Consider the following 15,690-nt stretch of genomic DNA (forward strand, 5'->3'; position numbering starts at 1 on the left):
AATCTTTTTATTTATTTGTTTGATTCCTCTCCAAATCTCCAAATCAAGACTTCCAAAATCACGACGTCAAGAATATAACCACCCACCCCTTACTCCAACGCAATACACTCAATCTCAACCGGCACGCCCTTGGGCAGCTGGTGCACCGCAACACAGCTACGAGCAGGCTTGTGCACAAAGAACTTCTCATAGGTCGCATTCATCTCGGCAAAGTTGGCCATATCCGTCAAAAAGACATTGACCTTGACAATCTTGGACACTTCAGAACCGGCGGCCTTGAGGATGGCATCGATGTTGTTGCAGCAAGCCTGGGTGAGCTCGCCAATGTTACCCTGGACCAGGGTGCCGGTGGAGTCGGCGGGAATTTGGCCGGAGACGAAGATCTGGCCGTTGGCGCGGATAGCCTGGGACTAAAGGGTTGTTAGAAGGGCGGTGGTTAGAATTGATATGGTTATGGGACGGGGAAGGGGAATTGTGGAAATTGTTGGAAGTATATGTAGGTAGGGGTGGTTGATGGTGAGGAGGGAAGTTTTTTTTTTCCAATGGAGAAAAGCTTTGAGAAGCTCTGAGAAATACTTACGTAGGGGCCGGCAGCTAGATGAGAGATTCGTAGCAGTTAGTATTTGAATTAGAACGTGAGATGAACCAATTGATACCCGGGCCGTCCATTATAAATGAGACGGCCTAGTGAGTGTGGAGCTCCGGAGGTAGCTTGAGACGATAGACGTACGAGGGCAGGCATCCTTGGCAGTAATGGCGGACATGTTGGCAGACATGGTGGGTAGACTGTGAGGTCTCAGTGGACTTGGGATCGAGAATCGAGGGTAGATGGTACGATTGAGAGCAGAAAGACGAGAGAAAGCGCGGAGCATGGTGGGGAGGAGGATAAGTACGATTGGGGGTGGAGGGGAAGACCAGAAAGGTGGGGGGAGCAGACTCGGAGTATTGCCGTCGATCCCCGGTGTTGACGTTAGTTTGCCGGTTGACTACTTCAGAGGTGCTTCTGGCCAGTCATGGCTCCGTGATGATGACGAGACCACCGAGATGTTGCTGACAGCCGCGCATACTGTTCACGGTGGTCACAAAGAAGCTGAGCCGGAGAGGCCTTGGTGGGTCTCGAGTGAGGCTGTTGGAGAGTTTCCCGAGGAAAAGAGAGAGCTACGGAAAGCATCGGCCTGGCATCGTGCAGACAGAGATCAGGAAAATCCAGGAATTTTTGGGATGCAATTAAGATGGTGGTAGATTGTTTCATGGGAGATATGCACTCGTCGTTTGGAGCAACCGGAGACTCGCTCGGCTGTAGAAATACCGTCCCCATCACGCGGAAATCAAGTCAAAAAAGAGTACGATACAGGACAATTGAGGCGGCGGGCTAGGCTCAGGCAAGGTCGTTTCGTCATGAGGGTGGAATGTGAATGAAAAGCGCTCGCTAGGTGCCAAGAGAGAAAGAAAGAAAAAAAAAAACAGTCCAAATCATGCCTGAGGGGAAAAACAAAAGAGGAGAAATGTTATCGAGGGGAGACATAGCCTCAGTGGATGTCGGAGGCATCTCGATGGGTATTTGAGTCGGAGATGGCGCGGGACAGACAATTCTCAACTTGAAGGCTTGCCCATATTCAGCTGCACGAGCTGTTGCAGCAGGCTCGCAGTTTGCTCGGCAGAGTATCCAAAGAAGACCGGTCCATTGAACGTGACATGAGTGGGAATACCCTGTCCATCCATCGGGGGGGGACCGCTTCCGAATGGCGTTCCTCCTTGGCCAGTCGCTTCGCCTTTGTTGGTGAGGCCACCGTTTCCCCAGTTGGACCAGGGCGATTCGAGATGAGCGGCTGGGGCAGCCGGAGGAGCAGGAGGAGGAGGAGCAGTAGCAGCAGCCGCTGGCGCCGGTGCTGGAGCAGGAGGACTAGCGGTCATCTCAGGCTTGGACGCATCGTGGCCGAACGGACATCGACCGGCGGGTTTCACTTTTGTTGCGCGAGGTGACGAGCCCGAAGGTTCGGCCACAGAGGCTTCTGGGGGCGTTGGTCCATCTGCCGAGCCCGGGAAGGGGTAGGACGCAGTTGCAGGTGGTTGTTCTGCAAGAGGAATGGGGATCCCCCAAGGCCGGCTTGGAGATTCCCCCACGCGCACTTCTCGAAGAGGACGATCGAATCGACTCTCGCGGTCGTCCGCTGGCTGCGTGGGAGGCATCGGCGTCACCGGGTCCACCTCTTCGGCCCATTTCTCGACTCGCTCCGGGGATGAGGAAGGGCCTGAATGCTCGTCCACCTCGCCCTCCCCGTTGGTCTCTCTTTCGGGCAGGAAGGCCTGATGCTTCGCACTGAGGCCACGGATCATGTTGATCAGACCACCGTACTTGGCGTCAAGCTGTCGCATGTTCTGCGGGTCCCGCTGGTATCGCTTCACGCAGATGGCATGGCTTCGGGGGATCTCGTGTTTATGTCGCTCCACGTACTCGGCAATCTCCTCGGGGGAGTGCTTGTCCAGGTATCGAATGGGGCAGCGAGATACGGGACAATGCCCTTGTGAAGATCGGCCGGCCGAGGGCGCAGTACTGGAACGACGCTCCTCCTGGTCAGCCTTGATCGGGTCCAAGTCATCATGCCCGCAGGTATCTTCAATATGGATTTTAGGTCCATCGTCACGACGTCCAGAGGCCATGTCGCTACCTGGGCGCGGGGTGGTGGGTTTGGAGAATGGACAGTGGAGGCTGCCTTGAGGTCCGTTGGTGGTGAAGTCTTGTTCCAAGGATACCGAAGGGTCGGGCCCACGGGCCAGAAGGCACGAATTGGCAGCGGATATTGGGGATGAGCCGTCCGCGCGGACAAGAGCTTTGTAGCCCCTTATTCCATCCACGATGGCTCGCATAGAATTTTCGTCTACATTTTGATGCGAAACAAGCGTCTTCATTATTTCCATTGAATTCAACGACTGTTCTTCGACGGCTGGCTTGCTTTGTACGAGGCCTTCACATAACTCTTTCTGTTGATCCAATAACCTTTGCTGTACCTCTATCGCACGAGGTCTATCCTGGGCAGGCAGTAATCTTGTCACGTTCGTGTACTAGAGAATGGGATTTCTCGTTAGCATTTCAGTCCAGAGGTGAAAATGCGAGGCAAAATTGCGGTCATGGGAAGAGGGCACAATGTCTCGATCAGATAATACATGTTAATCCGTCAACGTCACAAAAGAGTGACTCCTGATCTAGAGCTAATCAAATTCTCTCATCATTTGAGACATTGGGGGCGCGAAAGTGCCAGGGAGAAGGGAGTGTTCGCAGCGATCGGCAGGAGGAAGTAAGGGGATAAGTACCTGTTTAAATGCTTCGTGGGTGTATTGCTTGAGATCATTGTGTCTGTGAGTGAGTCGATACAGGGTTAGTAGAAGGGCATCGAATGCTTTGCCCACGGCCTGCAGTTGATCCTCATGCAGGTCCGGCTGCATCTGCGGAATCTCGGCGCGGTCGTCAAGAGACATCGTCGCGAAAAAGGTCAAACAGTGTTTTACAAAAGGATGTGAATCATCATTAGAATCACGAATTGACCGGGGCTAGGGTGGATGATGCAGCCGCCTGGGTATTAATGATGAGAACATTGAAAGGGTGTACGGAAAGGTTTTATAGCAAGAATGGACCGACGCCGGAACAACGTTAAGCGAGATGGTCCGTGTCAAAATCACGTGAATGCGGTACCCAGGCTGACTTGTCCAGCCAGATCACGTGTTGCTTAGCCCTTCAGTGTCGGCCCCGCCTGATCCTGAAAAGATAGAAGCTTCAGATTGGTACTATAGTGGGATGTCTTCCATGGAAGGACGTAGGAGTCGGAGGACTAGATCCATTGGAGGCCGACCATTACGATATTTAGACCTAGATGTTTTCAGTGGATGGTCTTGAGCTTTTTAAGGTTCCAAATGATGGAGTACTGCAGCGGACAGAACGTCAGGTCCCGTCCACTTTGTGTGGTGGGTGGATATACAATTGCCCATATACTGTCCCGCATCACTTCCCGTCCTGGAATGCTTCGGTTCGATGGTCCATGCCAGAAGTGAGTACTAAAGGCTGAGTATCCCGTACCTGGCGCCTACGTCAGGTAGTTATCTAAAACAGGATCACCTGACCTTTCCAATTGTTCTCTTTTAGATCAGTAGACATTTAATGGAGGGTCGTTTGATCCACCAACGCGCCCACGGATCAACGGTGAGCTTCCCTCACCTGCTGGTCTGCAGCCCTGCCGATTTCCATCTATTTAGTTCCCCTGACGTCGGCTGGTCATTTCGCAAGTACATATTCGTGATAGCCTTCCCAAAGCCGCCCGCAATCAGCGTGTACAAACCTCTTTCTCGAATCACCATCGCAGATCCAGACCTGTTTCACTATCCCTGTTGATATCGAGGTCTGGTCAAGCCCATCGGACTGGTCGCCACACGGACACCTGTCATGGTGTGGAGGAACAGAACCTGCTCCCGGGGCAGCCGCTGATTCGTCGGATGGAACACTCACAGGCAGCCTCGGCGAGAGACTCGCATCGGCAGGTTCGCCTGAAGCTCTGCCGAGGTCGTTTTGTCCTGTAACAATGAACGGAAACGAGCATGGGGATTGATAGTGATATGATGAGGTTGGAATTCTCGATAGCCAGTAGCATCATGGGAGTTGGCTGTTCTTGCGATGCCGATGAAGGGGGGGGGGGGGGGGGGGGGGGGGGGGAGGGGGAATCTTTTGAGGAACATCGCAGCATGAGGTACACTCCAAGCCAGTTGCCTGTTTAGGTACATATTTACAGTACCTGTTGTCCTTTCTGTGCTTGTATCAGCGGAAGAACCATGAACCGCCAAGAGGCCCATTCACGCTCACAGTGGAACATGCTCTGACAGGGGGGGGACCTTCTCAAGCCACAATACGTGATATCGGTCATTGATAGGTCTTCGGGTGTACAGGGGATGGTTATGGGCGTGGCTGTGAGGTTGCATGAGCAGAATTTGGCAGACAGCGCCAAAGGTTCTCAGATCTGTGCACGACCTCTGGATGAAGAAATGGCGTGACGGAAGCTGTGGATCAAGACCCGTTGACTGTTCTTGGGGCATCACCGGTCAATGATCACTGGGTGTGTCAGCGAGGACCGAGCCGACGGCGGCTCTCCATTCTCTAGTGTGACCATGAAGCTGGGAATCATGTTTGTGTCTCATTCGAGACACCGAAGATGCAGGGTGTGCGTATCATAAAAACTTCTGGCGGGACGGGTCATGGTTGCGAACAGCAAATCTATTGTTCTAGACACACCGGTAGCTTTCGTCGAAAGCACTACCACTGAAAGCTGCTATTGTCTGTTTGAGAAATCCGCACGGTATGCCTCGCAAGGCGATTCATGATCGAGAAGGGACAGAAATACTCTGCCTCATGAAACTTGTGGACTTCTGTAGTAGCTAGCTTGCCAAGTCCGTTGCTGAAGGAGATTTGTCCGCACGCTCAATCGACTCGCCTCGTTATTCAGACGCTCGATTGCGACCTCCGTGCATCATGGATGAGTTCACCTCTTACTGATGCGATCCTTAGCACAGACCGCAGTCTGACCGCTTGTTGACCTTCTCCAGCAGACACTGGCCTGGTCCTCCACCGTTCTCCCCACTTGAATATCATTCGTAGATCCTCCCGTAACGCAAATGCTGCCAGTAGACGGATGTCGTCTCGATTGTGAAGCCGGCCCAGGACTCCGTTGGCGAGAACCTGAATACAAGCAGGAGAGACTGCCCAATGAGTTGCCACTTTGATAAGAGATTGTGTCGAACTTTCTGAAGAAGTATACACTAGCCGGAGGGGAAATGCCCAACCCATCAGCGAAGCTACTTTGCATATTTGCATGACTATGTGAGAGCCCGGTCCTGTGGAATTTTGATGTTACCAAACGGAGAATTATCCTGCAAAGAATAAAACATCGCTGGCTTTCCGAAAAGACCGCGCGAATGCAAACACTTGATGATTCTTTGCATCTCGTCTCTGCAAGCCATGCTGAAGCCTGCGGTACCCCGCCGAGGGGTACACCCGCGGGTGGAGGTTGTACACCGCAAGCATTAAAGTACCGATACTAGGCTCACCATATACAAGTCGCCGCTGTAAGAAGTACTGGATACACATTCTCGGGCGGCACTGCTTATCGACGCCGATCCATAGATTTTTTTTTTTCATTTTCATTTTCGTCGATCAAACTGGGAAATAAAGACAGTAAATTGACCGTTTTTGGGAATTATCTCTCGTACGGTACCACCAGAATATGCTTATCACCATAGTACTGAGAGTCATAATGAAATTTTCTCTTTTTCTCTTTCTCTTCCGACTATCGTATCTTTTTACACGACATCGCACTTTTGCTCGGCCCCTCCTCTCCTCATTATTGTCTGGCCCAGTCCAAGACCAATCATCCCACCACCCCTCCACCTCACCTCTTTTTTTTTTTATCTTTTATTTTTTTCCCCCCCAACCCAAGCTCAATCTCCTCTCCTCTCCTCCTCTCACCCTTTTTCTCTCTCTTCTCTTCCCCCCTCCTTCTCTCTCACCATGTCCACCTCATCTTCCACCCAGCCTGATGCCTCCGCCGCCCAAGTCTCCGGCCACTCCACCACCCATGCCTCCCGCTCCGCCGAACTCGCCAGTCTTAAAGTAGGCCTGCGCGCTGCCCTGCGCCAGTTCCCAGATTTCCCCAGCCCCGGCATTCTTTTCGAGGACATCCTGCCCATCTTCGCCGACCCCAAGCTGCATGAGTCTTTGATCCGCTCTCTGGAGTTGCACGTCCTGGAGGCCTACGGTGGCCAGAAGCCCGATGTGATCGTTGGTTTGGAGGCTCGTGGGTTCCTCATGGGCCCCAGCCTGGCTCTGCGTCTGGGCGCCAGCTTCGTGCCGGTGCGCAAGCAGGGCAAGCTGCCCGGTCCTTGTGTGACCCAGGCCTACGAGAAGGAGTATGGTCAGGACTTTTTCCAGATGCAGGAGGGTGCTATCAAGCCCGGGCAGAAGGTCATTGTTGTTGACGACATCATTGCTACTGGTGAGTTCCACAAGAGACGAGTGTCTGGAGTGCTGGGAGGTGTTTGTGGGCTGCTCGAGACTCCGTCAGCTCCTGGCGCGAGGACTGTCTCTGGCATTCTTTCGTGTTGAGGATGACAGTCTCGAGCTCAGGGAGAAACAGACACTGGATTTGAGGAATGGGAGGGATCCCCCTCGGACATTACCCACTATCACACGGGATCTACTAGTTTTTTTGGTGACTCACGCTGACCCTTTCTGTTAGGTGGCTCTGCTTGGGCTGGTGGCGAGATGATCCGCAAGATGGGCGGTGACCTGCTCGGATTCATCTTCATCTTGGAGCTGGAGTTCCTCAAGGGCCGTGACAAGCTCCCCGCTCCGGTTTACACCCTGCTCTCTGGCCAGGCTTAAGTGGAAGCTTAGCTACCCAGGGTCAATCTCCCCGACACCGAATTGCTGGTCAATCCCTTTGGTTCGATCTTTTCTGGTCTTTCGACAATGCTTATCTATTTGCTCACGATACGGAGTCGACTTTCCCCCCCCCTTCACCTCAGTCAACTCTCCTTCGTGCCAATGCTTCTGCGTTGGTGGGGTTTTATAAAAGTGCCATGTTCTTCTGCATGTTGCCTTGTGTTTCCATTTCTTTCTTCTTGTCGGCATCCGCGATATTTGACATTTTGAATGCCGCTTGACGGCCGTGCGACGCTTAGGACGCTTTGATTCGGGGCAGGCCGGGGGCCGCAGTGTCTACCTGAGACCTGAGCATAATGAGTGGGAGATCTGGAGAGCATCTCAGCAATCTATTTACCTCGGAGGTATCCAACCACATTATATCTGTTTCGCCCCTCATGCGTCGAGGGACAATGTCGTCCCGTCCAGCCGGATTGGGGTGGGGAGACTCTCCTCCAATCCGATGGCTGGCGCAGCTTTCCAAAAGCTGGCAGGATACTTCGGGAGACTCATGCCTGTACATAGGAGAAGAATTCGCCTTCTCGTGGATTTGTGTTATTTATCATAACATTTCCCTAATTTCTCCGGTTGCGACGCCAATTCTCATGTTTTTCGTAGTTTTCCCACCCACCACCAGAGTTTCCCAGATGCATTTTTCTCCTTTGCGGACCCATACCTGACTATTGCCTTCCATCACCCCCAGGACTGTCCCTAGTCTTCCTCATTGGCTCTTCGATTCTGACTTTCGAGCTAGTGGTGGCATCACGACAAGCACAAAAGAGCGACCAACTGACGAACCAGATCGATTTCTATAAACTACTCCTATAATCAGACCTGTTGACTTCCAGCCGGCAGATGCATCTTCACAATGACTCTGAATCCAATACAAATTTTGGACATGACACCATCCACTCACACCTCTGGAATATCCTTCCTCAGCACCTCCTTCAACCACTTCCCATCCATCCCCAAAGCCTCTGCTTCCCGAATCGCCCGATCCATCCGCGGAATATACTCCGCTTTGGGTCTCGACATGAGCACATGCTCCTCATCCACATACACCAAGACCCGAACTCGAACGGGGACCTGACTACCACCAGCACTTCCCACCGCAACCCCATCCTCCAAACTCTTCTCATCCAACCACTTCTCCACCTCCGCCTCCACGTACCACTTATTATAGCTCCCCTCCCCTTGCTCCCTCGGCCGAATCGCAGGACTAATCACGCTCGTGTCCTCATCGACTTCCTCCGCCGCCTCATCCACGCCCTCATACCCATCGAGGATCTTCTCGTCCCCCGCATCCATATCGTACAAGACGCCAAGCACGGCGTCACGATGTCCAGAGACGGGAATCTGGTCTGCAACACGACTAGGCTGCGATCCGACGAGACGCAGTGCTGGGGGAGGGAGGACATTGGCGTAGCCACGCTCGCAGATGAGCCAGCGCCAGTGTGGGAGGGAGGCGATGGCGAGCGGGTGGGCAGAGTGCGAGGGGTGAATGCGGCAGCGGGATTTCATTTGGGTTGGGGAAAGATTGGAACCGTAGGCGAAGTAGAGATATTTGGGTGGTGGTGGTCGTGATGGAGGGAGGAGGATGGTTGGGTCAAGGCATTTGTGGGCGGAGGGCGGGAGAAGAGTTTCTGCTGCTGCTGCTGCTTCTCCTTGTTGTTGATGTTGCTCATTTTGAACAGGGTTTATTAACAGTGATATTGAGACTGATGCTGATGCTGATACTGGGCCAGGGGCTGGTGGAGATTGAGGTTGAACCTCTATTGGAGAAGCTGTATGCATGTTATACCCAGGTAGATGACTATTTTCGTGAAGAAAACGACTTCAAACTCTTAGGTACAGCAGACAAGGACACTAGAGAAGAGATGGAAGAATTCAACTGTCAGCGATAAACTGTAAGATTGTTTGCGTCTGGTCATCCATCCTCCGTAATGCGGGGAAACTGGGGGTGTGGGGAGGGGAATAATGCTCGACCGACTCATTTAGAACAAGGAAAAAAACAAAACACATAACAATCAACAACCTTACCCAGTCAATCTAACCCTCACTGACTGATTACCACACTCAGTCCCCCAGTACTAGTAAGAATATTACGTACATTCCAGCAATGTACCGAGAAAAAAAAGAACATGGAATGCGGGGCGAGGTTCAAGCCGCGGCTAAGTAATATTTCCCGTTCATTCTCTCGCAAACGGGAATAAAACCTAGGTAGGATGATCAGATATGATAATAATTCAAGTCCGAGACAAAGTTTAGATTGGTTCGGGGATCTGTATTCAAATTGTACAGATATAAACTTGTAAAAATTTGCGGAACTAGAACGCAGAAAGGGATAAAGAAAGGACGGGAGAAAAAAAAAAACCTAGGAATGAATTTGATTCTTGCCGTGTATAGGTAATTTCCTATCCAGAACAATGCCGTTGTAACTTCAGGCAAATTGATCCATCAGATGTGGATGGATGGGCGTTAGGTTCTACATATGGCTGCAGAGGTTAACAATTGAGGTGCGGTTGAAAGAGTTAAATCGGAGGAGGTTCTTGATGGGCCATATGGATGCCGAGTATGCTTGGGAACGGACTAATGCCCGTAGCCGTGGTACCTACTGCAGCCTATGTAGGGGTTTCAGCTTCTGGGATTCTGAGAAGTTTATGTATGAGGTAGGTAGTTTATTGCAGCTCTCGCATCCGGTCCGATCCATGGGTTGTATAGGTTACCCCCCCCCCCCCCAAGTGAATCAGATACGTTATGTACTTCCTCTTACTGTCTCGAAGGAAGAAGAACACGAGGACTCTGATAGCTCATGGGTGACTGAGGCGTCAGAGCGGAATTCTTAAAGGCTCAAAGCCAGAATGGAGAGATATCACAATGAGGGAGATCATATTACGTTCCATGCACGCTGACCAAGCCAGAACCGAATCACTCAATCGCTAGATACAGACCAGAGAAATGGACAAGCAAAAAAAAAAAGAAAGAAGAAGAAAAAAAAAAAACAAGGAGCAAATGGAACATCATACCGGCTAACAGACAATGTCCGGGCAAACAAGCAAGACATTAGCAAGCAGCAACCGAGAGGTCATCAGTTCAACGCAGCTCTCCCACCCTCTCTCTTTCTCTCTCTCTCTCTTCCCCAGGAAATCGTTACAAATACAACGGCCACCTTCGAACAACAAAGCAACATCGCCCACAACCTTTTGGTTGTCCCCATATGATCAACGCCGTGGAATCGTTCCACTCATTCGACTTCCCACGCCCGCCATCAGACTCTGCTTGACAATGGCATCCGCCGCGGCCGCAGCCGCCAGTCTCTCCTTTTGACGACTGCGATCCCGAAGATATCCTGCAGCCTCGGGCCTCATCCGTAAGATACGTAGGATCATGTCATCGTTGGGGTCGGCCTGCGCCTCGCGACGCTTCTCCTCCTTCACCTTCTTCATGGTGCCTAGATTGCGCGAGAGCATGATGCTCTTGGCGCGACGTGCAGCCGGAATGCCCAGGGAGCCGTGTCCGGGGCCTGTGGCTCCTAAATGGGCAGGTGCCGAGAGTCGGTTGCGATTCGCCTGTTGGCGGTGCACATTGGCCGAGGCCATCCGTTCCGAGGTACGGATGAGATTCTCCGTCGGCTCAAAGTAGAAGAAATTCACGCTTTGGATTTCGTGATATTTCGGAGACTTGAGAATGTCGAGAGGCACACCGCCCGCTTCGCCGGTTTCTTCATCGACGGCATGGAAGAAGTTGAGGAGGAGCACGAGCCAGCGTGAGACGATGTCAACTTCTTGCACGGTGAGCGGTTTTTGATGAGAGGGCTTGTCCGAGAGAGGGGGCACCAGGAGAGACTCGATGGTGGCCAGGACTTCTTTCCAGAGACGCGCCATGACCATGCGCATGGCTTCTTCGGTGAGGGTTTTGTTCATGATGGCGAAATTGTCGTTGAAGTAGCTGAAGAGCGGATCCAGAGCATTTTCCACGTCGGCTGCCGTAGGGCCAGTCGAGGCCGGCGGGCCACGGTTGCGATTCAGGAAATTCGACACAGTGGACATGCTGAGACTGCCAATGCCCCGAGATAACAAGGATTTCAATGTTCGCCGAGATAAACAGTGACTGATGTAGGCAGAGAGCTAAATAACAAAGGGAAATCTCGATTAGCCTGAACGAAGGGTTTTTCCTTTCCCACAATGGGGAAATACATCGTCCCAGAAGAGCAAGGCACATGAAATCCAACCAACTCACCTTTTCGGTAATGCGCCGTGTCATATCCCTTTCAGTACGCTTCAGGGTGCGGAAAGCCTTGCCAAAGTAGAACTGAATGTCGTCTCGTTCGCCCTCCATACTCACGCGAAGGAGCAGTCGTCCCTGGGTATCTAGGTCCAGCCAGTATTCTCGAGGGAGGAAGTCACTGAAATGAACAGGATCTAATTTGATGGACGTGCGGCCGACGTAGTCGTGATCACCCACCGCATCCCAATCCCAAATAGTCGCAATAATGTTCAGTGGGCCTTGAGTGGTGATATCCACCGCATCTTCCCACCGCGGATTCAAATTATTATAGATGATGCGTGTCTTCGCTATCCGCTTCTGGTATTCATCGGTCAAGACCACGTACGGATCACTGCCTCCGTTCATGTCACAGGCTTTCAGATCCTCGGCCTCCACCACCTTGATCGTGAAGACATAAGTGGTAGATTTGCGAACCTTCTTGAGCTGGGGTGGTGTGTTCTTTGCAATCACATCGGCACATGCGTCGACGTTGATCTCCTGCTCGAGTCGATCTAATTGAGTGAGAGCGTACTCGATATTATTAAGTTTGACCAAAGACTGAATGGAGAAGACAGGTTAGAACCAAAGTCACCCTCGGGACAAGCCATCAGGATAGCTTCGCACGAGAGAAGAAACATACCTCGGACGAGAACTGGAAGGGCTCAATTCTGTCTTTGTTTGTCCACGTATCCTTGGCGAATTGCATGAGTTTCTCTTGCGTCGTCTGGTTTAAAGCCGCCTCTTGCTCTGGTGTGAGTTTGTCCATCTCCCGAGCAAACATTTGCTCCAGCGATTCACAGTATTTGGCGACACCCTTGCCCATGGACTTGGAGAGGGCAGTCATGAATTTTGCGTACTGGAAGTCGTCATCCCATCCAAGTCCAATCAGATTCTCCACCACTTGGTTGTAGGACCGGAAGATGTCAATCACTGAAACACTATGCCGTTTATCTTCGGGAACAATCTCGGCCTGCTCATCTCCGCGGACGGTGAATTGATCCTGTCGAATCGCCTGATTCACCCAGTCCATGACACTCTGGTCCGTCAGACGGAGCCAGCGCCATACAAATTCTTCGAGCAGAGTTTCCACGTGGAATGGGAAAGGAGTCCTGCAAATTCTTTGATCAGCATGACCTGGCTGTGAGTGAGACAAAATCTTCTTCTTCAAATGCTTACTCGGGAATCGTGTTGGTGTACAGCCGCCTGATCGTGGCCAGATTCCGGTACAAATCAAATCCATCCTCGATGTCAATTTCTCTGTCCTCGGCCTTGGCGTGCTCCACGATCCGGAGCACCATTTCGTTGGCGTCCTCTGCGAACATGGGGAGGATGTTGGTGCAAAGAATCAGATAAGGATTGACCCTAGTCTGGATGTTAGAGCTTCCAGATGAAAAAAAAAAGAAAATAATCGGCTCATCCTCAAGGTCGTCACTTACCCCATGATTTCAGGATTATTTCGGTACCGCTTCTGAATTTTCTGCGCCAGCTTGGAAATGGCATCGCTCAGTTGAATAATATTGTCAAAGTGCCATTGCTCCTGCTCAACAGGAATCATTTGACTAATCAGGCTCTGGTATTTCTCCGTCGCCTTTTCTGCAAGGCCGCCTTGAACGTAGGACGAGAAACGATTAATGTCCTGCGGGTCCTCGGTGTAGCTTGGATCCATCTGAATGTGATTCTCCAAAATGTACATCACCGGGCCTATCGGCCGGGGCTTTGCTTCAAAACAATCCATCATCACATCGTAGAGCTCACGCAGCAGCGCCTCATGCAATTTAGACAGTAGTTGCTGCATGGTCTGAAGATCTTGTATCGTCCATTTTTGACGGTCGAATACAGAAGAGGCCACATAACTACTGCGCTTGGACCGCGGCTCACTGCTCGGGGATTCCTTCGCAAACGTAAACGCCGAGTCCAATGTGTTGAGGTCAATTTCTGAATCGACGTATTTGGACTGCACCACGTCGAGAAACAACACAACTCGAGAGAAGGCTGGTATCCGCCAGCGGACACAGATCTCATTGAGCATTTCCATTGATAGCTTCGACAATAACTTCATTGACGGCGTATCGGCGGTTGCCTGGCTAGCTTCGATATCCCGATCTCGCAGATCGTGGGACAGTGTTTGGTTCAAGATGAACCGGTACACGGCTCGCGGATCTGAAGGGATAAAAGTGTAGGTATCGGACTCCTCGCTATCTCCATCCGATCCACCCAGTGAAAGTGAGCTGAAGTCGAGCGGTTGCTCAATAGAATACGAAGTCCGGTCTCGAGGCGTAGACAATTCATCAGTGACAGAAGAATTGAAATGCGGAAGAGCCCCGGGAGTGCTTTTGGCGAGCTCGGGATTCGACTGTACGATTGCGAGCATCATCTGCGATAGATCCGGGCCTTCGCTTTTCTTCCAGCTTTCAAATGCCTCGTCGGTCTCGAAATCTTCGCGGCACAGAGTCTTGCGCGTGTGGAGACTCAACTGGGTCTGGTACGTCTTGAGATCTTGAAGGGCAGCCTTTTCTGTCCACACATTCTTGTTTTTGTCAATCTCCGCCTGGGCTTGCGAGGAGGTCATCCCAAATATCTTCATCACATGTTGCACCAATGGCATGTCCTTCACATCATAGCTGAGTGGTGCCAGCACTTCCGTCGTCATCGTCGTGCTGCCCGAGTCCATCAAATCCTGGTCCTGCAGGAGCAGCTTGTTCTCAAGCACCGCGAGCCGGTTGGCCAGCTCCGGGCGGTCCCTTGCCCAGTCGTTGGCCTTGAGGATCAACGCCAAAAGGCGGACAAAGAGCGCGACGTGCCGGTCCACCATGAGTTTCCAGCTGTCATCATCTTGTTCCTTGCCCTTGCTCAGCTCCTTCACTGCATTCGAATAGAAGATCAGGAGCAGGTCCTCCGCACGGCGATCTTTCTCCATGCGCTTGCGGAAGGAGTCTTCCTTGAGTACGTTGAGAAAGACGGCGAATGTGCGCACCACCAGATGATCCTGATATTCCTTTTTCTTCTCTCGTCCCATCAACACCCCCGTCAATCGCTTCTCTAGCTCCGACAGAAAGCCATGCGGAATCCTGGTACTCTTGGAGTCTCTGACTAGCGAGAAGTCACTCATAAGATCATGGATCGACGTCGAGGATCGCTTCGGACGCGCTGGCGCAACGGGGACATTTTGAACGCGGCGAGACCGGGGTTGCAGGAGGTACGTGAGATAGGCCACGCGGAGCGCATGACTGCTTACGATGGCCGCCGTGAGCGGTCGTCGGCGCGAGAGAGACGAGTTGCGCGAATGACGACCTTCATTCTGGAGACTGTTGATCCGCCGGTTGACTCCTCGGGATTGTCTGGAAGCCGTCGACATGAGTCTCTATTCTCTCCGTTCGTTTGCTGCTTGGCGAGGGGAGGCAGCGGAATGCGGGACCATAGATCGAAAGCGCAACGTTAAAAACCCCCCGGTTGGCGCGCGCGCTGGACCGGATCGCTCAAAAAAAGATCACAGGTTGCCGTTTAGACTGTGTGGTGTTCGGGAGCACGTGGTACTTCTTGTTGGAGAATGAGTGTGTTTTGAGCAGAGTGCAAGGGAGGCTGGGAGGAGAGCGAGAGAGATTGTTTATGAATCGTTTATTGAAGGAGGAAGAAAGGAGGGGGGAAATACGATGGATGAAACGCCCCAAAGCCGCGGAACCAAACTGACGTACATGCGCCCGGACCAAAAACAATGAATGCCCAACACGTTGGGACTCGGAGGTATTCCAAAGGCAAAGATGCACAACGAGAATATCAAAATGTGGAAATGCGAAATTTTGAAAAAGCAGGACAATGATGACAAGTTGGGAGCATTTAACTAAACTAGCTGGAGGAGAATATGAAGGTAAACCTTTTATGCAGGGTTGCTGATTGCAATCCTTAAGCGCCAGATATACGCAAGGGTTCTGCACGATGGACACAAGCATCCGGGGGAGAAGAGCGAA

At 51.9% G+C, this 15,690-nt stretch overlaps 5 protein-coding genes across 5 annotated transcripts; 1 reads left to right on the forward strand and 4 right to left on the reverse strand.

Moving 5' to 3' along the window:
- Window positions 1-89: 89 nt before the first annotated feature.
- Window positions 90-776, reverse strand: POX_b02105 (Protein mmf1; the record flags this gene model as incomplete). Its single annotated transcript, XM_050111022.1, has 3 exons — window positions 90-410; window positions 581-594; window positions 731-776. 3 exons carry the CDS (start codon window positions 774-776, stop codon window positions 90-92), a joined length of 381 nt encoding a protein of 126 aa, XP_049971368.1.
- An 817-nt stretch (window positions 777-1,593) lies between these two features.
- On the reverse strand, window positions 1,594-3,477 carry POX_b02106 (uncharacterized protein; the record flags this gene model as incomplete). Its single annotated transcript, XM_050111023.1, has 2 exons — window positions 1,594-3,063; window positions 3,313-3,477. The coding sequence occupies 2 exons, from the start codon at window positions 3,475-3,477 to the stop codon at window positions 1,594-1,596; spliced, it is 1,635 nt and encodes a 544-aa protein (XP_049971369.1).
- Window positions 3,478-6,547: 3,070 nt separating this feature from the next.
- Window positions 6,548-7,420, forward strand: POX_b02107 (Adenine phosphoribosyltransferase; the record flags this gene model as incomplete). Its single annotated transcript, XM_050111024.1, has 2 exons — window positions 6,548-7,031; window positions 7,275-7,420. 2 exons carry the CDS (start codon window positions 6,548-6,550, stop codon window positions 7,418-7,420), a joined length of 630 nt encoding a protein of 209 aa, XP_049971370.1.
- Window positions 7,421-8,371: 951 nt separating this feature from the next.
- POX_b02108 (uncharacterized protein) lies at window positions 8,372-8,980 on the reverse strand (the record flags this gene model as incomplete). Its single annotated transcript, XM_050111025.1, has 1 exon — window positions 8,372-8,980. One exon carries the CDS (start codon window positions 8,978-8,980, stop codon window positions 8,372-8,374), a length of 609 nt encoding a protein of 202 aa, XP_049971371.1.
- Window positions 8,981-10,680: 1,700 nt separating this feature from the next.
- Window positions 10,681-15,080, reverse strand: POX_b02109 (uncharacterized protein; the record flags this gene model as incomplete). Its single annotated transcript, XM_050111026.1, has 5 exons — window positions 10,681-11,586; window positions 11,699-12,283; window positions 12,366-12,834; window positions 12,902-13,087; window positions 13,162-15,080. 5 exons carry the CDS (start codon window positions 15,078-15,080, stop codon window positions 10,681-10,683), a joined length of 4,065 nt encoding a protein of 1,354 aa, XP_049971372.1.
- Window positions 15,081-15,690: the final 610 nt, after the last annotated feature.

The sequence above is a fragment of the Penicillium oxalicum genome, chromosome II, assembly GCF_001723175.1.
Source record: "Penicillium oxalicum strain HP7-1 chromosome II, whole genome shotgun sequence".
Lineage (NCBI taxonomy): Eukaryota > Fungi > Ascomycota > Eurotiomycetes > Eurotiales > Aspergillaceae > Penicillium > Penicillium oxalicum.